The sequence below is a fragment of the Schistocerca americana genome, chromosome 2 (assembly GCF_021461395.2).
Source record: "Schistocerca americana isolate TAMUIC-IGC-003095 chromosome 2, iqSchAmer2.1, whole genome shotgun sequence".
Lineage (NCBI taxonomy): Eukaryota > Metazoa > Arthropoda > Insecta > Orthoptera > Acrididae > Schistocerca > Schistocerca americana.
The window spans coordinates 588,714,749-588,736,775 of NC_060120.1; the positions used below are offsets into that span (position 1 = coordinate 588,714,749).

Here is a 22,027-nt window from a genome sequence, read left to right on the forward strand (position 1 = left end):
GATTTATGATGCTCAGTTTGCAGTCAGTTCTGAGTATTATTAGTAACTTCGCTCCAGTCCCTAAACCTAGTTACAGAAAGCGAATCAGACGCATTACGTATTCCAGGCCGTAGCAGCCGCGACTTGGAGACACCAGCTATGATCACTTCCCAGACCGCTGTAGGATCACATCGGTTCGTCTTCTTCCTGCTGGTACTGTAACTGAGATTTGGCAACAAGGCAACGTATGTTTGGCAACTCTGTGATCGACGAGTTACTTCCTGGTGTGCACGGAATTAAGCCTCAAAGTTCACTTGATTTTACCTGTCATTTCCATTGAATAATCTGAGTTATTATCGCTTGAAGGGTAACAAAAGATTGAAAATTTACGGTTTTCAGCCCAGGAAAGTCGTTGCAGGTGGAAACCGCAACTAATCTCGACCTTCAAATAGCGGTTTACGAATTCGAGTTCCTATTGCCCTCGTAATAGGAAGCTCAGACACACACCTCCTCGCCAGCTCTGTGGTAACGTGCTGACCTGTGAAAAAGCGTCTGTTACGGTTCGCAGTTCCAGTCTCACTGACTGTAACGTTTTTATCCCTTCTGTGAAAGAGCTACAAGCAGTCAGATCAAACAGCAATAAGGAAATCGCAAGAAAATGCTTTCAGCTCATAGTGCAATGTTGAAAAACTTACAATGCTGCACAACAGGTAAGGCTTCTTTCCGCTGCTGCCAAGCGAATTTTGGGTTTCTAGGAATACGTAACTATATTTATGAATTGCCACATTTGCATACCTCTTGAGTATGACACAGCATACCAATTAAACACAGACCCAATCAAAATCTAAGTGAGTAGTATTTTACTAATTCGTGTCGATAGAGGCATGCTTGTGTACAGATACTTTCGTCGTAAGGTTATCATGGTTAGTTTTATTTCATTTCTTATAATACAGTGCACAATTTTCGTAAGGTTTCCTTTAGTGTTGTTAAAACAATAGTAAACATGAGAGAGAAATTAATCATCAACGATATATGCGAATTCTCTGATGTTACCTATGACAGTCTGACAAAGCACATGCAGTTTATTGATTACATGCATGTAGAAAACTTGTTCTGAGTTAAAGCTGTCAAACAAAGTTTGAAGAAGAATAAAATATCACTACCACACGACGGCTAATGTAGAAAATACTTTTCTGACATATTATGGCACGATGCGCTCTCCCTGCACATCTTCGAGATGCATTTGCTGCCTGCTGTCTATTAAACCTGAATAGAACAAAATGTCACAGTAGTTAGCCCTTTTTCCACATGCGACTACTTTGGGTTGAGAAGTGAAGGGAATTATGTTCAAAGTTCCATTAGATTGATACCTTCAGCAGAGAGCAGAATTGCGTTTTAAAAAATGTAGCACTGAATGTATTTGAACTCGCGACATCTTATCTATGCTACAAGCTGACACGTAGCTACTTAAGCTCCAGAGCTCGGCAACTATTCCTCCAGAACTTTTGGATTCCACAGCACTGTGAGATTATGCATATGGCCAGGTCTTGACTTCTGAGAGACAAACAGTTACAGCTTTTCTTTTGGACTGAACGACGTTTTCTAGTAACAGATAGCGCAATAGAATAGCTCAAGTGGAAAGGAACACTTCCTATTCAAACTTCTGCATCCTACACTGTTGGCAGTTGTGTGTAGGTGGCAGTTACGTGATTTTATTTCTGTGATTACAAAATAGTCGAATGTATGCACTGGGTAGCTGAGGCAGCTAGTTCATGGTGATTCGGTCAACCAAGTAAATGAATTTACTGAACATGCTGCAAATTACTACAGGGAGCCTGTGTGTCAGAATTCTCATCCAGTGTGGCGCAACTGTGTTACGATAGAAAAATGACTCGCAGAGAAGAGGATTTCGTGGTCTGTTGGACGGATGGTAGGTTGTTATACCTATGGTCTGGGTTCGATTCCCACTTCCGTCAATGATTTTAGATAGGGAGAGACAGATTCCATTCTCTCCTGGCTACACCAAGTGAAGGAGATATAATGGCTGCGTGGTCTGAAAATTCACATTAAAGATGATATTCCTTCTTTACCACGTAGACGGTAGGTTGAACCACAATAAAGTCTGGAGTGGCGACATGTAGAAACTCTATCACCAGTAACCTTTCTTATACTAGTTATTTATTTCAAGTGACGACACAAACGCTATGTATGGTCACAGGGCACTTATTCCATCTTTTATTTGAGCTTCTGTATGTCGATAAAATTGGTTCTAAACTGGGAATGCAACTCAGACCGCCCTTAACGCGGAATTTGATCCCTTCGTGGCAATACAGCTCGGCTACAATTTGTTGTTTGTTCAAAACTGCAGATTCCTCAACACCTTCACATATTACGCGTGAATGGGATCGAATCCTGGCCCGGCACTAAAGATTTAATTATGTATTATCAAGCTCTATCAGGAGAACACCTATCTGCTGGTGGATAATAATTTTGATTTTTAATGTATTTTCATTCGTTGTCAACACTAACGATATCTGACGCTTTTAACTCCCAGTGAGACACAGAACTATTTGCGAGATGACTGTAAGTTCAAGATGCTATTCTGAGCAGCTGGTGGAGAAAAATTCGGTAGCTGACGTCTCTTTGTGTGTAGTCAACAACGATATGTGTGGGGCTATATTCCCAGTGAGCGCTGAACTCTTCGTCATATTATTTCAGTTCGTCGTGTCATTTAATGTTCATACATATTCTCAACTAGCTGCTCGTGAATAACTTTAATTTTTAATGTCATTTTGTGTTAAATAGTTCAAATGGCTCTGAGCACTATGGGACTTAACTTCTAAGGTCATCAGTCCCCTAGAACTTAGAACTACTTAAACCTAACTAACCTAAGGACATCACTCACATCCATGCCCGAGGCAGGATTCGAACCTGCGACCGTAGCGGTCACGCGGTTCCAGACTGAAGCGCCTAGAACCGCACGGCCACACCGGCCGGCCCCCACCATCTGGTATCAATGCATTACCCTATCATCCATTATATATAATCATTTTCATAGTACACTTGATATTATAGATGAGTAGGACACAAGACAGGACATAGATAATGTCCGTTTGACGTCAACAGTGTGTAACATTTTACTTTTTTTGAATAGGAGAATGTTCCTCTCCAATAATTTTTAGATTAGTTACAATAAGCTTACGCTGCAAGAGAATTCGCTTGTGTTTTTCAATATGTGGTCTGTTGTCGGTTTGAAGGCCTTCCATAACATCGGCAACGTAGTGCAACTCCATCGAGGGCTGTCTGGAGTAGGGTGGAGATAGCAATGTGAAAGTTGCGAGCTGTCGAAGACGATCTTCATATTCCTAATGCGATTAGGACATCGTATACTCTTGACGACGTTTAGCACCTGTGCAGTCAGTCACCCAATTTCAGAATTCATTTTGAGTAATCCTGCTAAATTCCCAAAATATTGTCTTTTTATATTGATGAGTAATATGGATAGTCGTCACGTTCATGTGCCGTCTACAACGCAAATTTAATGTTACTATCCTAGGAACTAACCTGCAATACGTTTTGTATTTCATAATCTGAACTATCTGCATTAACCGTCATCAGAGCAATGTCAGGGAACAGAATGCAGCAGTGCCTTGCTACCTACTTGAGGACCTGCTTGAGTCGTGTTCTAAGGAAAGGGTAGTTGCTGGTTCACATTATATTACACTAGCGAGAAGTACCGACTTTTCCTTTTCTCTGCAAACATCCAGAACTAAATTCAGTAACTAAATGCTAAGAATATATTTGCATTGTGCCAACTCAAAGATCAATAGATATGGATATAGATATAGATACAGATTTTTATATTTAAAGCTATTCTCGTTCTGCGTTGGAATAAACATCATTCATTATTTGCTTGTTCTTGTTACGATTGTTATTGTCATTCTCTCACTCGCAAGAGTTTTCGCATTCCTATTTGGTATCGATGCACATGAAGAGTGGCTATGAAAGAAGGGAATACTGAATGTTACGTCATGCAGAATACACTCATTTACTTCGGCTCCTCGTGATCTGCGCTACAGGAGAAGTGAGATACATAAAGTTGACAGTGTGAGGACAGACCTGGTAGCACAACTGTGCAACTACACAGCGTTACCAGATAAAATGGTGCTGCGGAATCGAAAGTGTAGTACGGACTTTGCCACAGTAGCAGACAGCTGGTAATTTAGGACCATGACCGTGGATTACACTTTGGTCAGTGCTGGTTAGAGTGCTGCAACTGTAAATGGAAGGCTTTGTTTGATAGTCTTATGCTGATGCTGTCTGAATAAATTATGCCATTGGATACAAAGCGGTTTAGTTTTGAGACCTAACCCACGAGGCGGGAAGGCGCAGTGGTCTGCTTCAGGAATTCCAAGCAATAAAACACAAAAAACAACCCAGGAGAGGAGACATGCATTTGGAATCTGTTCATCGTTACGGGGTCAAACAAGAGGGTAACATTACTGAAACAATGATCGGGCTACTTAGTATATAATAGAGCATACAGATTTCAAGGAGGAAACGTATGAAGACGCAGACTTCCTCGTTATCAATATGTGCGGCATATCTTTCGTGTTAACGAAAGTAAATTCCCGCTTTACCTCTTCTTACGTGTCAAATGAAATGAATGCCATGAGGAATAGAATATTTGTTGACTGCGTCTCTTCTTGCTTCCATCCTTACCAACATATTTCTTCATTCTCGTGGATAATCATGACATTCTATGTGTATGCTGCAAAACATTGCAAGTGGACAAATTCGACATCGAGGTGCAAAGCGTTATATTCAATTCGAATAAGCTTCCCGTGTATTTTTACTTCGTTTGTATTTTTAGATGATTATGAACGTTACGGAAAATTATCTCACATGCTTTATGTTGAATGAGAAACATTGAATGATCCGTTTTGCTTTCCCTACGTTGAAATGATATAATGTCGGCGTCAACAGCCTTCTTCCACGCTGGAAGCTGAAACTTGTATGATTCTGGATTAATGATAATTGAATGTCTCATATGTATACATAGCCCACAAGGCGACGTCAGAAACCATCAGGGGAGAACGCCGCATAAAAACCAAACGTGCGCGCGCGTCTCCACTCTGAAGAACCGTATCGGAGAATCACGGCAAGCATGTCGCTGAAGAGCTGCCTCGTCAGAGAGCCTAGAAATGGCAGCGTCGTAGCAAGTATTTGTCAACACTCTGATAGTGCATTTACTTCCGGGTGTAGGTCGGCGTTATCTCGCTAAATTCACTTGACATTCGTTTTCCACATCGAAGACTCGTACGATATAATCCACTGCAAGATGACACAATTAGGAAGTATATTTAATTTCTGGACTCCAAGAACGGCGTTCTTCACATAAGTAACACCTGTTTGTGTGTGCATTCGGGAGGACGACGGTGCAATCCCGCGCCCGGCCATATTGATTTAGGTTTTCAATGATTTCCCTAAATCGCTTCAGGCAAATGCCGGGATGGTTCCTTAGGAAGGGCACGGCCGATTTCCTTCCCCATCCTTCCCTAATCCGAGCTTGTGCTCCGTCTCTAATGACATCGTTGTCGACGGGACGTTAAAACAGTAATCTCCACCTCCTCTGTTCGTGTGTTTAAGGTTGCGTTTTGAGGCTCAGGCAACATCGCAGTGACTATATTCCGCCTCTGGCAGCCAGTGTGTCGTTAGCTCAGAGGTTCCCTTGTGCGTTGCAGTGCTTGTACTATAAGACATAGCACTTCGAATCACGGTAGAAGCCGCTGACTACAACCTTTTATTTTCCATTTTAATTAATGGAGTTGCAAACTGCTATTAAAAATTTCTTATGCGAAATCTGAAGAATGCCTTTAAACATCAGTCTTCTTTCGATTTCGACTTGGTAAATTAAGTTAATATCATGGATTTCTGCTTTGCAAATTCCAAGGTGCTTCACTGTAAAATAGACCCTGAAAAGATTCAAACCGACTGTCAACGATATAAATTTGAGCTTTGTTCGTCATATAGGTCAGAAGGTTGTTTATGAAGTGCACATGTTCATTAATATAGTTCCCTTCTTCTAAATTTTTGCAATAGCATTTAACTGTAGACGTTTTCTAACACCGGCGTTAGCAATTCCTTTCCGTTCTCTGAAACCTTCAAAACGACAAATTTTTCTGGTTTAAATCTGATGACCTTAACTATCACTTCCGATCAACAATAAATACTTCATGAACTCCAAATGTGCAGTGTTCCTGCACTGCTACAGAGCATGCATTGCAAGGTATTCACACAGTTTATCGCATAGACTTACCATAAGGAATGAAACAAGAACTGTAATACACTTTACACCACAGACGCTCACTCTGGCTTGACGAAAACATCCAAACATTGACCAAAAGTTGCACAAATAATTGAGTTTGAAAGGAAAAGAAACGAGGCATGAAGCATTTATAAATTCATCGAATGTAGTGAGGTGGTTTCATTTCGTCCCAGTCTATAAAATTAATTTCGGGCCATACTCAGCTCTTGCCGATTAATGTAATATAATACCCGCCTACTAATCAGGACGTCTGTCTCCGTTGCTTTTGAACGTGAATGGAAATTGTAGAAATTTTCTGTGGAGCAACATTTAATAATAAAGCGTTTTAAATCATCAAAAGCGATGAGCGGTAGCAGGCGCTTTCGATAAAGAACGGGGGAGTGCAGCGCCGCTGCTGTCGCCACGGCCGCTGCCAGTAGCCAGCAAATGGATCCCGGAGCTTTGCCGCATACGGCGTCCAGAGGAGGACAGTCTGCAGGAAATCTGCCGCAAAATCGTTACTGGATAAAATTTTGATATCGGTGTGTCACAAAGCGAAATAGATTGAATCTGCGCTACCATTACATTCACGTCTTCAGCATTCAGACAGAAGAGGCTATAAAAATATTTTATGCCAGCTGCTCTCGATCCACTGACATTATGAACAGAAACAACGCACGCTACCGCTAGACCACAGGCGTAATCAGCCTAGAGTTTCTCTATCGTGGGACAAGTTTTCCTCCAGGAAGTGCCGCAGTCTACAGTGTTGCCAGATTGTGCAGATAACCGGACTTAGAGAATTAGCGAGTTGGCCAGTTTTTTTGTCCCATGTCGCGATCGGCGCGGACTTAGCCTCTGAAGCGGCCGGCCGCCGGTCAAGTTTTATGTCAAAGACTGTACATGGATTTGTCTTTAAAATGGGAATTACCTTGCAGATCAATCAGCTACATCTGCATGTGCACAGGGGCGATTTAAGCTGACATGGCAAACGGTCTCGAAAACGGGTGTAAGACTGGCGCTGCGCTGAAAACGTTTAGGAAACTATCCTTATAGTTCTATCAAGGCCGCAACGAATTCTCCACACTTCTCGTTATCCTTAGCAACAGTGAGCTTAGGGAACTGACTGTTTCTCAGAATGTGTCCCTTGTACTGCGCAATATTATTTTGGAGTGCATCCCCATCGCCTGAGAAAGAAGTTGTTTCTGACCTTGCAATAACTTACTTTGGCAGTGTGGAGTCGAGTCCATTTAAAATGCAAGGCCTGCAGTCAATCCCGCATGTTCTAATTTTATCTTCCGCCCTTCTTTTTTCTTCACAAATTCAAGAATAGCGAGTTTTAAATCGAAGAATCGTTCCAGCCATGCCCACTAACTTAGCCAACGTGCTGTGCAGAAATATATAGTGTCCATATTCTTTGTTCAGTTCCATCGAAAATTGTTGCAACTGACAGTAGAATAATGTATCCGGCTTCAGAAATCTTACTGTTCGTACCACAGAAATCTTACTGGTCGTACCACCAATTTCTTCACATGCTGCATGCTTGCGAATTTAAACAAAGAATGCTTCTTGATGTACAGAATAATGAATCCAGTCTGTCGATCGTTGTAATTTTTCGCTCTTTCATTGTCAAGTAAATTCTTTCTGAATTGTACCATAATGTCGTTCCATAGAAAACTTGTAGTATCTGTCTCTTATGCGGCTGCGTAATATGTACTGAGAATTCTCTCTCTTCTGTCATTCCCTTTCATTTATAAAGGCTTGGGACGATAGATCGTTAGCCTGCGCCTATTTGTGTGAACAGCCACCGGACCTGTGAACGTCTTTCGTACCATGAACAAACAGCAAAGCGTAAACAGCCATTCTGTCGAACTGAAGAGAGTTGCGACGACCGAAAAATTCACACAGCAGTACTAAATAAAATATGACGCCGTAACGGCTACTTACCGAGAAGAACCGAGCAAAGTGGAGACAGGCCGAGCCTCGGCCCGCACTCATGGCCCACGTGAAATTTGGCACGCCATGGCCGGCCCTGACTTAAAGTTTTCACATGCAAGCCACTAGTGTTCTTCAAATGTCACATTTTGAGAGAGTACTTTCGTGGTAGTGTACGGGCCTTTTAAGTGTACTAAATACGAAGCTAGAATTGATGCTAGCTAATTTCCAATATGTGGCAATACAGCTTTTAAATTTCTTTTTAAAAAATCTATAAATAATCTCCATTGCTTAGTGTCGTACTTTTGACCTCCCACTTTCATCACTAATCCGGCGATGTCTTTGCAGAACATTATTAGACAATCTTCGACAAAAAATTCCTTAGTGTTTCTATCATGATTCCTCTACACTGAATATGAAGTACTGTTTGCAAGTAAGCTATTTTCCCTGAGACATGACCCCTGAAGTTGTGTTGCATCTTTTGAGAGTCCCAGGCCCTTCACTAAATTGTTTAGTTCTGTTTGGGTAAGAGATTTTGGGCTACTATTAATACCACACTCTGAATACTTTCATGATGTGCCTCGAATTCAGAGAGTTCAGATGTATGCATTAATGATGTTGGAGAGGGGATCGGCAGCCCTGGACCGTGAGCAACATCACCGAATCTAAGTTCAGATGCAAGATTTCGTTCATATTTCTTTTGTTGTATTGTGCTGCTTTCTTCACACAGTTATAACAGAGATGTGATTCCTCTGTTTGCTCTTTCACGAGAATACTGAAGTTCAGACACTTCATTGTACCATCACTCTACTTCCTTAATTGTTCCAGTCGTGTTTGACACACTATGTGCTGAGCAAATGATTTTTTCTGATCTCCAAGCTTTGTGCTGAAATAAGCAAGCCATGAGTTACCCACAAATTCTGTTATTTGCCAATGTATTGTACATGTCACATAATGTATCTGAGCTATTCACACACTGCCTTCCCAACATTTTGGTCACAGCTTCAATGATATAACACCACTCACAACGATGTGTGTAAACACCTTCTTCTAGCTCTCACATCCACGTAACTGTTGATTTCTGCAGTGATAATGGAACTTCAGCTTTGAAGTTCATCTTTCCTGTTTGCTTCACCATCCAACAGGCAAACAATGTTGCCACATTTATCTAAATTACTCTCCTAAACTCTCATTTATATAAATTACTCTCAATAGTAAATAGCTTGCAGTAGATTGGAAGGACGGGTAGTTGTGAAGAGAAAAGTGAGGGATATAGAAGGAAACTGATTTTATTTTCATGTTCGAGACTGCCAAATTAGTAAAGAACACCACTTACTTTGTGAACACCAGAACACATGTCGACCTGTGTAATCAAATAAGAAAACAGACACAGAACTACATTGAACAGCTTATTCTGTGAACCTTTTTTTGAGGAGTAGGCTTCTATTTAAATTCATGTAAATTATTTTTCTTTAGAATTACACAAATGATAATCTTTTTTCCATTTGATGTTATTTCCCCATTTAATACAATGTAATTTTGGACTGATGAATAATACCTTCAGCTGCTAATGCAAAAGTTTCAAGTTCACTCCATGCCTTTGTTAATATTTTTAAAGTACAAAGAGAAACTATAAGGTGGGACTGATACTGAGACCTTCTGACTCTAATTTCTGCAGAAGGTCTAGCATTTCTATTACCATTGTGAATGGAGCCGCCTGTTGCACAACCTGGTTCATGTTGTGTGTTAATGACTTGGAACGTGCTTTAAGCATACAGATATGTAAAATTACCGGTATGCACTACACAAATTGAAAAAAAAAAAAGTGTTAGCCTACACCTACAATATCAGTGAGTCACAGTTAGAATCAATCAACTCATGCAAATACCTGAGTGTAACAACTCTTAGGGACATGAAATGAAATGATCACACAGGCTAAATCACAGATACGATTGGTGGCAGACTTTGGTTCATTGACAGAGTACTGGGAAAGTACAGCCCTCTGCAAAGGTGATTTCTCACAAATCACTTGTGTGTTCCCTCTTAGAGTACTGTTAAAGTGTGTGGGACCCATACCAAATAGGACTAACAGGAAATACTGAACATATATCTACACCTACATGATTATGATTCACAATTAAGTGCCTGGAAGATGGTTCATCGAACCATTTTCAAGCTATTTCTCTACCGCTCCACTCTTGAATAGCACGTGATAAAAATGAGCACTTAAATCTTTCAGTGCAAACTCTGATTTCTGATATTTTATTGTGATGGTCATTTCACCCTGTACAGATGAGCTCCAACAATGTACGAGGGTAAGTCAAGTATTATCTGCTAGGTAGTTATAAAGTTTTCTTGTAATCAAACAGGAAACTTACAAGAACATGGTGTCAGAGGCTTTCTGGAAACCTGAAAATCTGCCTGGATCAGTGAGCAAGGAGTCACCAACTCAGCTTGAACCTGAACACTGCAATCACAGATGGTGGAAATATGCACTAGACAGTTAATAAAACACAGAGCTGTGCCAGATAAATACATAAACATGCTTGAGGTATAACTGTGCCAGCCCATAGATAAAAATGGTGCCCTCAAATGTGCTTGTGCATTAAGAAAAGATACCACTCAATTGGCGGACTAATATCTGCAAATGGTTCTTCAAACACAAGACTCTGTACAAAGAATAGTTGCCTGAATGGTCACATATGAGATGAATTCTCAGTTGCAAATAATGACTACCATCAGCTATACAGTGGAGTGATGCCTTTACAAATGTCTGCTTGTGTCTGTATATGTGCGGATGGATATTGTGTGTGTGTGTGTGTGTGTGTGTGTGTGTGTGTGTGTGTGTGTGTGTGTGCGCGCGCGAGTGTATATCTGTCCTTTTTCCCCCTAAGGTAAGTCTTTCCGCTCCCGGGATTGGAATGACTCCTTACCCTCTCCCTTAAAACCCACATCCTTTCATCTTTCCCTCTCCTTCCCTCTTTCCTGATGAAGCAACCATTGGTTGCGAAAGCTTGAATTTTGTGTGTGTGTTTGTGTTTATTTGTGTGTCTATCAACATACCAATGCTTTCGTTCAGTAAGTTACATAATCTTTGTTTATATATATTGAGAGGTCAATGTCAAAATCCCTAGACTCATGTACAGGGGTTGACAAGAGGTTAGTGAACTTAATGCCACTTATTGCCTGAACCCCCCATTTCTGAACCAAAAATATCCTTTTTAGATTGGGAAGAATTACCCCAAAATATAATGCCATATGACATAAGCGAATGAAAGCAAGCAAAAAGTAGACTAATTTTCGTGTTGAATGATCAGTCACTTCAGACACCATTCGAATAGTAAAAATTGCAGCATTAAGTCTTTGAACAAGATCCTGAATGTGGGCTTTCCACAACAGTTTGCTATCTATATGAACACCTAGAAATTTGAACTTTTCAGTTTCACTAATCATATGCCCATTCAGTGAAATTTGTTGAATTGTGTCTTAGAAACTGTAAAAACTGAGTCTTACTGTGATTTAGCATTAGTTTATTTTCTACAAGCCACGAACTTAGGCCATGAACTGCACTATTTGAAACCGGCCCATTGTTCCCGACAACATCCTTTACTACCAAGCTAGTGTCATCAGCAAATGAAAATATTTTAGAGTTTCACATAATACTAGAGGGCATATCATTTTTATAAATAAGGAACAGGAGTGGCCCCAGCACTGATCGCTGTGGCATCCCCCACTTGACTGTACCCCACTCAGACCCCACATCACAGCCATTCTCAACATTGTGAATAATGAACTTTTCCTGTCTGTTGCTAAAGTAAGAGGAAAGTAAGAGGTGACCCAATTGTGAGCTACTCCACGTATTCCGTAATAGTCCAAGTTCTGGAGCAATATTTTGTGATCAACACAATCAAACGCCTTAATTAAATCAAAAAATATGCCTAGCATTTGAAACCTTTTGTTTAACCATCTGGTACCTCACAGAGAAAAGAGAATATAGCATTTTCAGTTGTTAAATGACTTCTAAAGCCGAACTGTACATTTGATAGCAAATCGTGTGATATAAAGTGATCAATTATCCTTACATACACAGACTTTTCAATAATCTTAGCAAACGTTGATGGCATAGAAATAGGTCTAAAATTGTCTAAATTAGCCTTTATTACCTTTTTATAAAGCGGCTTTACTACTGAATACTTCAATCGTTCAGGAAACTGACCATTCCTAAAGTAAAAATTACAAATATGGCTAAATACAGGGCTAACATGTGCAGCACAGTACTTTAATATTCTGCTAGGCACTCCATCGTATCCATGAGAGTCCTTAGCCTTCAGTGATTTAATTATTGACTCAGTCTCCCCCTTGTCTTTATCACACGAGAGTATTTCAGACATAAATCTCGGAAAGGCATTTGCCAAGAAAGTTATATTATTTCCTGTAGAAACTAAATTTTTATTTAATTCACCAGCAATGTTCAGAAAATGATTGTTAAATACTGTACATATATCTGATTTATCAGTAACAGAAATATTTTTACTACGAACTGACTTTATATTGTCAATCTGTTGCTACTGACCAGACACTTCCTTCACAACCGACCATATGGTTTTAATTTTATCCTGTGAATTAGCTATTCTATTTGCATACCACATACTCTTTGCCTTCCTAGTAACATTTTAAGCACCTTACAATAATGTTTCTAATGAGCTACTACAGCTAGATTGTGACTACTTCTGACATTTTAATATAATTTCCGCTTTGTTCTACATGATACCCTTATCCCACTAGTCAGCCACCTGGGTTGCCTATTACTGCTAGTACCATTTTTAGAAAGTTCTAATGGAAAGCAACTCTTAAAGAGCATGAGAAATGTGTTAAGGAAAGCATTATATTTATCACCTTTGTTATTGGCACTATAAGTATCCAGCCACTCTTGTTACTTGACAATGTTTAAAAAAACTCTCTGTTGCTGTTGGATTAACTTTCCTACATTGTTTGTAATTGTATGTGACATTTGTTGGAGTGCAAAAGCCTTTTAGTGTTCAAATTTGTGCATCATGTTCTGAGAGGCCTTTCACCCTGTTACTAACTGAATGCCCGTGTAGTAATGAAGAATGAATAAAAGTATTGTCTATGGCTGTGCTACTGTTCCCCTGCACCCTAATTGGAAAAAATGCAGTCTGCATCAGATCATATGAATTTAGGATATCTATCAACATCCTTTCTCTTGCAGCATCATATACAAAATTTATATTGAAGTCACCTCATATAACTAACTTCTGGTACTTCCTACAAAGTGAATCAAGAACCCTCTCTAGCTTGAGCAGAAATGCTCTGAAGTCAGAGTTACGGGACCTAAAACAACAAAAATTAGAAGTTTAGTTTGACTAAATTCAACTACCCCTGCAAAACATACCAATATCTGTTCAGTGCAGTGCTGTGAATATGACTATGGACTCAAATGGAATACTTTTTTTAAGTACATGGCAACTCCCCCACCCTGCAAGGAACTCTTTGAAAAACAAACAGCTAATCTGTATCCTGGTAAAGGATGCCTCTGCATTGTCAAAATATTTAAGCAGTGCTCCGATATACCAAAAATTTCAGAGTCAGTATCTATAAGCAGTTCACTGACTTCATCTCTTATATTTTGATGAAATATGCTAATTCCTTTGCTACTTGAAAATATGAAGTCCTCTGTAGGTGAGCCCTTAGTTAGAGGGACTTCCTTTAAGCAGGTATCAGCCTACTTCAATCTAAAAAAGGTGCAGCTCTAACACAGTCACTGCCATATTGTATTGAATGGTCACAGGTTTGCTTGAGTCACAGGATAATCCTAATGAAAATGCTGAAAAATATAAACTGCAGATGCCTGAAGATATGTGTCAACTGTCCTACAAAAGCATACTTACAAAACTTCAACAATCACTAATAAGTAGCAAATCTAGAAATATATTGCAGGCCCTTATGTATCACTCTCATAGGGACTGCAATGACAAGATTATCTGATTACAGTACACACAGAAGTATTTAAGCACTCACTCTTCCCACACTCCATATGTGAATGGGACGGCAAAAAGTCTGTGCAACTTGCACAGTGGGAAGTGTCCTCTGCCACGCACTTCACAGTGATTTGCAGAGTATGCATGTCAATGTAGAATGTCGTTTAGACCCTGCACTGAGATACTAGGTGACTCCACATGGTGAATGAATTAAGGTCAAGAACAAAATATGAACCCTGTTATTCTTGTTGTGGTCTTCAGTCCTGAGATTGGTTTGATGCAGATCTCCATACTACTCTATCCTGTGCAAGCTTCTTCATCTCCAAGGAAATGCTGCAACCTTCATCCTGAATCTGCTTAGTGTATTCGTCTCTTGGTCTCCCTCTACGATTTTTACCCTCTACACTTCCCTCCAATACTAGCTTCTATTCTTTTTTTTTCCAAACTATTTATTGTCCATGTTTCACTCCCATGCATGGCTACACTCCATGCAAATACTTTCAGAAAAGACTTCCTGGCACTTAAATCTATACTCATTATTAACAAATTTATTTTCTTCAGAAATGCTTTCCTTGCCATAGCCAGTCTACATTTTATATCCTCTCTACTTCAACCATCATCATTTGCTCCCCAAATAACAAAACTCATCTACTAATTTAACTGTCTCATTTCCTAATCTACTTCCCTCAGCATCACCTGCTTCAATCTGGCTGCATTCCATTGTCCTCGTTTTGCTTATGTTGATGTTCATCTTACATCCTCCTTTCGTGACACTGTCCATTCTGCCCTTTGCTGTCTCTGACAGAATTAATATGTCATCGACAAACCTCAAAGGTTTTATTTCTTCTCCATGGATTTTAAATACTGCTCCAAATTTTTATTTTGTTTCCTTCACTACTTTGTCAGTACAGAGATTGAATACCACCGGGGATAAGCTGCAACCCTGTCTTATTCTCTTCTCAACCACTACTTCCTTTTCATGCCCCTGACTCTTATCACTGCAATCTGGTTTCTGTACAAATTGTAAATCACCTTTCGCTCCCTGTATTTTACCCCTTCCACCTTCAGAGTTTGAAAGGGAACATTCCAATCAACATTGTCAGAAGCTTTTTCTAAGTCTACAAATGCTAGAAACTTAGGTACGCCTCTCATTAATCTATCTTCTAAGATAAGTCATATGGTTAGTATTACCTCGTGTTTTCCAACATTTCTACAGAACCCAAACTGATCTTCCCTGCATTCAGATTCTACCAGTTTTTCCATTCATCTGTGAAGAATTCGTGTTAGAATTTTGCAGCCATGACTTATTAAACTGGTAGTTCGAAAATTTTCACATCTGTTGACACCTGCTGTCTTTGGAATTGGAATTATCATATTGTTCTTGAAGTCTAAGGGTATTTCACCTGTCTCATACATCTTGCTCACCAGGTGATAGAGTTTTGTCGTGGCTGGCTCTTCTAGGCTATCAGCAGTTCTAATGGAATGTTGTCTACTCCCGGGGCATTTTTTTGACTTTGGTCTTTCAGCACTCTGTCAAATTCATCACACAGTATCATACCTCCCACTTCACCTTCGTCTACGTCCTCTTCCATTTCTATTATATTGCCCTGAAGCACATTGCCCTTATATAGACACTCTGTATACTCCTTTCACCTTTCTGGTCTTCCTTCTTTGCTGAGGACTGGTTTTTCATCTGAGCTCTTGATATTCAAGACATGTGGTTCTCTTTTCTGAAAAGGTCTCCTTCATTTTCCCGTGGGCAGTATCTATCTTACCCCTAGTGATATGTGCCTCTACGTTCATACATTTGTCCTCTAGCCATCCTTGCTTAGCCATTTTGCACTTCCTGTCGGTCTCATTTTTGAGATGTTTGTATTCCTTTTCGCCAGCATTTTTATATTGTCTCCTTTCATCAGTTAAATTCAATATCTCTTCAGTTACCCAAGGATTTCTACTAGCCCTCGTCTTTTTACCTACTTGGCCTTCTGCTGCCTTCACTATTTCATCACTCAAACCTACTCATTCTTCTTCTACTGTATTTCTTTCCCCTGTGTTTATCAATCATTCCCTGATGCTCTCTCTGAAATTCTCTACAACCCCTGGTTCTTTTGGTTTATCCAGATCCCATCTCCTTAAATTCCGACCTTTTTGCAGTTTATTCAGTTTTAATCTAAAATTCATAAGCAATATATTATGTTCAGAGTCCACATCTGTCCCTGGAAATGTCTTACAATTTGAAACCTGGTTCGTAAATCTGTGTCTTACCATTATATAACCTATCTGGAATCTTCCAGCATCTCCAGGCCTCTTCCATGTATACAACCTTCTTTCATGATTCTTAAACCAAGTGTTAGCTATGATTAAGTTATGCTCTGCACAAAATTCTAGCAGGTGGCTTCCTCTTTCACTCCTTTCCCCCCAGTCCATATTCACCTTCTACTTTTCCTTTTCTTCCTTTCCCCTACTATCAAATTCCAGTCCCCCATGACTTAAATTTTTGTCTCCCTTAACTGTCTGAATCATTTCCAATTTCCTCCTCATCTGTGGAACTAGTTGGAATATAAACTTGTACTACTGTGGTGTGTGTGGGCTTTGTGTCTATCTTGTTTACAATAACGCATTCACCATGCTGTTCGTAATAGCTTATCCCCGCTCCTATTTTTTTATTCATTATTAAACCTACTTCCACATTACCCCTATTTGATTTTGTATTTATAACCCTGTATTCACCAGACCAGAAGTCTTGTTCCTCCAGCCACCGAACTTCACTAATCCCCACTATATCAAACGTTAATCTATCCATTCCCCATTTTAAATTTTCTAACCTACCTGCCCAATTAAGGGATCAGACATTCCACACTCTGATCCATAGAATACCAGTTTTCTTTCTCCTGATAATGACGTCCTCCTGAGTAGTTCCCACCCAGAGATCTGAATGGGGGACTATATTACCACGAGAATATTTTACCCAAGAGGACATCATCATCATTTAACCATACAGTAAAGCTGCTTGCCCTCAGGAAAAATTACAACTGTCATTTCCCCTTGCTTTCAGCCATTTGCAGTAACAGCACATCAAGGCTGTCTTGGTTAATGTTACAATGCCAGATCAGTCAGTCATCCAGACTGTTGCCCCTGCAACTACTGAAAAGGCTACTGCCCCTCTTCAGGAACCACACTTTTGTCTGGCATCTCAACAGATACCCCTCCATTGTGGTTGCATCTATGGTATGGCTATCTGTTCCACTCAGGCATGCAATCCTCCCCACCAATGGCTAGGTCCATGGTTCATGTGGGGGGGGGGGGGGGGGGGCAATTAACCCTATCATTCAAAAAATCTCTTCACCTCGAGATACAAAGGTTGGTATCCTTGATGACTGAATATGAGACATAAGCATGAATGCAGAAGTACCACTATTGCAATATGGCCACCAGGACACGGAATATGTTGGTATATGATGTCAGCAGATGAGTGTAAAAAGTTGCATGAGGTAATGAATCCTGATGTAAGATAAAGTTTTTGCTCATGTAAGTTCATGGAACATTTGGCATCATTCTTATTGCCCTTCACAGTATGTTTGTGTGGTGGTGCTGGTGATGATAATTATGATGATTTAGTACAGCACACTGACTTGGTGCAGGTCTTTCAATTGGACGCCACTTCAGTAACTTGTGTGTCCCTAACCTACCCCAGTTGTCCAACCTACAGTTTAACATGGGACCCGAACCATGTGCCATTTCTGGCAGTTCCTCACATCACTGAGAGGTGAAGGCTAGGTTGAAACATAGCCTGAAAAATCCAAGGTTCATCTGAGATTCAATCGTGTCGCCCCTTGGTGTCCAGTCAAGTGCTTTTCTGCTGGATTATCAGTCCTAACATTTGTGTGACTTTAATGGTCAACAGCAATTTTACTACCTTGCTCCATAGGAATTTTGATTCAGCAAGACAATGTATCATCCCACAACTTGTGGCTTGTGGTGGTCGTGCATCTTGAGAGAATGGTTGCACCTCAATCCAGATTCAATTCCCTTTGTAAAGATAAGTTGCTGTGAAGTGGTAATTGTTGATTGTAGCTCATAATTGCTGTGTCTTGTGTACTATGTGCTTATTGCCACTGGCACTATAAGAAGAAAGTGGGTACCTGATGCTAGTGGTAAATTTCCTGTAATAAGGTGCTCATTGGTGTACTTGTATTCACAATTTTGAGTCAAGACTGTGAAAGAGGTGGTGGAGGCACAAAAAGGATGTATCTCTACAGGTACAGTAGTCAGTATAACAAATAAATAGGATAGGAAAACTGAATACAATCTATTTTTCTATCTCTACCTAAGTCACATTATTGTGTAATGCTATGATACCGAGTATTAAATCAGTGTTTATGATTGTCATTAAAAATTGAGGTTACATGTGAATTAACATAATGAAGTATGGGATACACTGGGTTTCATTAAAGTGAAATGGATTTTTGTAGATAGGAATTATGATGTTTTTGTGGATAGAGGTTTTACTAATGGTTACAAGTATTGTGAGACCATTACTGGGTCGGAACAGATTACTCACAGCAGGTTTCATTGTGATGTGAGACTGGAACTAGGAGAAAGATAAAGGAATAATGATGTACATAACCAGGTTTTGCAGAAACACATTTAAGGAATCTCAGCTTCATATTAAACTGTAACTGACAGAAACACCTCAGAAAACATTACTGAGGTACTTCAAACATAGTCTAAAGTACTAACAAATAAGCATCTATCTAGCAAGTATGCATCTAATTAGTGAGTTGTGGAGTTTGCTGAATAGGTAGCTTGTGCTCAACAAACTATTGTGCTCCTGCTATTAACAATCTAGAGGCTGTTTACATTATCATTACTTTCAGTCACTCAGTACATTTAAAATACAATAATTATGCAAAAACATTCAAACTAGAAATGTTTTGCACAAGGTGGAAGGCTATATGTACAAACAGAATGAATAACAAATACCAGAACATTACAACAGATGGTGTACATTCAGACCTGGAACAAGTACTTTACCTGCTGGAAAGAGCCATTTTGACTTCAAGTCTGTCTTAGTTCAGTTGTTCTAAACACACTCTGGGTTGAGAGATTGGATAGGACATTGGAATGATAACATGTGACTGCATGTATGAACATCTCTCTACACATTCCTTTCTTTGACTCAGGCTACAACACACAGCTTAGTCAGTCACTTTAATGCAAAAAGTTTTTTTTTTTTGTGGTGGGTTCTGGAATTGACGTGGATTGCTTATAAACCTGTACATATGATGAATTTATTATAAATGGGTAGAAAATTTCTAAAATGATATCATTTAAATGTTCAGTGACTTTCGAGAATTAGCGAGTAACTATATGGATAATCATTTTGAGCTAATATTCTTCCTAAAATTTTAATTGGAAAGAAACTTATGATAATGGCTTTTTTCAGGAAGGTGGCATCAGAGCACTGTATCGAGGATTTGTACCAACATTATGTGGTATGGTCCCATATGCTGGATTCTCATTCTACTGTTTTGAGAAGCTGAAATACCTCTGCATGAAATACATTCCTAATGTAACTTGTCAACCGTGCCCTCGCAACACAGGTATTTGCAGAACAACTTCCAGTTAACTTTCATGTAGACTAATTGGTTTGATTTTGGGATGAGGAATGATAAGTAATTCAATATAAAAAATAAGATGAAGAAAGAAAATACATGCATATGTGATATTTTTTCATCACAATCATAACATACTGTTTGACTGAATTCTAGAAATATTTTGAATATGTTGCAAATGCTTTCCAAATTGCGTGTGTTTATTATGGCAGTCAGCATTCTGAGACATCTGTATCCCTTCTGTTGTCAAAAATAGAGCTTAAATCTGAAAAATATTAAATTTCTGCAGAATTACATACCCAGAATCAACTTTGGTGTCACATTAGTTTCACAGTGGCCAAAATGTTAGAATATTTATGTAATGTTATCTTTCTTTAGGTAACAGCTGTTGGCTGCACAGCATTGTTCAATGAGTTATTTTATTTTAAAACTTTTTCATTGTAGCATTTACCAGATAGCAGAAATAACAGTTTGCCAACTGTGTGTGTGTGTGTGTGTGTGTGTGTGTGTGTGTGTGTGTGTGTGTGTGTGTGTGTGTGTGCGCGCGCGCGCGTGTGTAAGAGACTTTCACCAGTTAATTGTAGAGAAACAATTTTTGTAATAATAAATTTTATTTGAACTGAAATTAAATTTGTGACTAGGTGGCCTTGTTTTGGCTGTGCCAGCAAAGCTCTTATGTGGAGGTTTAGCTGGAGCTGTGGCACAGTCAGTGTCATACCCACTGGATGTAACAAGGCGTCGGATGCAATTAGCAATGATGAATCCAGATACACGGAAATTTGGGTTTGTAGCATAGCATTGATATTTATGGGTCAACTTTACTTTATAGTTTACTGCATGATGCAATGTATTTACTAATTGAGACTAAAACATTACTTTAATTTCATAATTATACACAAATATTTGTCAGCAATGATCACTTCTATTATCCTGTAGAGATGTATGTGAATGAAAAATAATAGGGATAAAAGGAATGTATTTGGCAGTTTACAAATATTACATGACCTTTGTAAAATTTTAGCCACTCTTTTTGTATAGCATTGATGTTGAACATCTGAGAGTGAACCAACAGAAGAAACATGTCACTTAAGATTCTGAGGTCAGTATTATTTCATAAAATTGCTCTCTTGCACAATTTTTAAGGTACTGTCATTACTGACTATTGCTGACATTGTTTACTCTGTGGGACTCAATGGAAAGAAGAGAAGGAGAAGTAATGTAAATAGACATTAACGTAGAAATATGTAAAATAAAAAAGCAGTTCTCACTGATGTCCAGATAATATAATTGCTGGAATGGATATTTTGTAAATATTTGTGTTATGCTCATATAAGACTGCTGTAAGTTACTATCCCATTACTGCTGGCATAAAATAAGGATGTAGGAAGTGACTATATAACAAAAAGTGGAATAAAGTCTCAGGTCATGGTTGCTAATGAGTATCATATTCACACGTATTAAAGTGCCATTTTTCAGTAACTGACTGAGAAAATAATAATCCGGCAGCTCTAGCAGGCCCCTAACAGTAATGTTTCAAATTTCATTAAGCAGTATGATTAAACAATTAAAACAGTTGGTGCCAGAATAGTAGACCATTTGGATCTCCAGGTGGGGACAATTCGGGAGGATGCTGTTGTTAGAAAAACAAATCTGACATTCTGTGGGTTAGAAAGAGTATTAGGTTACAGAATTTAAAAGGAGAAGTTAACAGGCTGAAGTAGATATAGTGAGAACTAACGAGGTATGATGATTGGACAAAGAGGACTTCAGCTCTTTTGGGTAATGCAGGAGTAGGTCTAATAATGAGCAAGGTAAAGAACTGTGAACAGCACAGAGAAAAGATCATAACAGCCAAGATGAGACAAAAGCCACAACCAAACACAGTTCAAAGACTTGTATGCTTACTAGATTTACAAATGATGAAGAGATTGGAGAAAATGTATGATGAGATAAAAAATTAAATTAAATAAAAAAAATACTCGGTATGTCTAAAGAGACAAAAATTTAATTGTGATTGGACACGAATTCAGTAGTAGGAAAAGTAGTAAGAGAACATGGACTGGAGAAAGGGATGAAATGTGAAACAACCTAGTACAACTTCATATAGAGCAGAACTTGGTAATTTCTCTTGCTTTGTTGAAGAATCAGGAAAGAAAGTTGTATATTGTGGAAACAACCTGGAGACACAAGAAGGT

The 22,027-nt window shown here is 39.2% G+C and overlaps 1 protein-coding gene across 2 annotated transcripts in view; it reads left to right on the top strand.

Annotated features, from left to right (window-relative positions):
- LOC124593699 (graves disease carrier protein-like) overlaps positions 1-22,027 on the top strand; it is a 207,493-nt gene that overhangs the window by 144,733 nt on the left and 40,733 nt on the right. For both annotated transcript variants that reach the window (XM_047132003.1, XM_047132002.1), the window contains exons 5-6: positions 19,664-19,820; positions 20,474-20,615. In XM_047132003.1, coding sequence (XP_046987959.1) covers positions 19,664-19,820; positions 20,474-20,615 — 299 coding nt within the window. The remainder of the gene's footprint in view (positions 1-19,663; positions 19,821-20,473; positions 20,616-22,027) is intronic.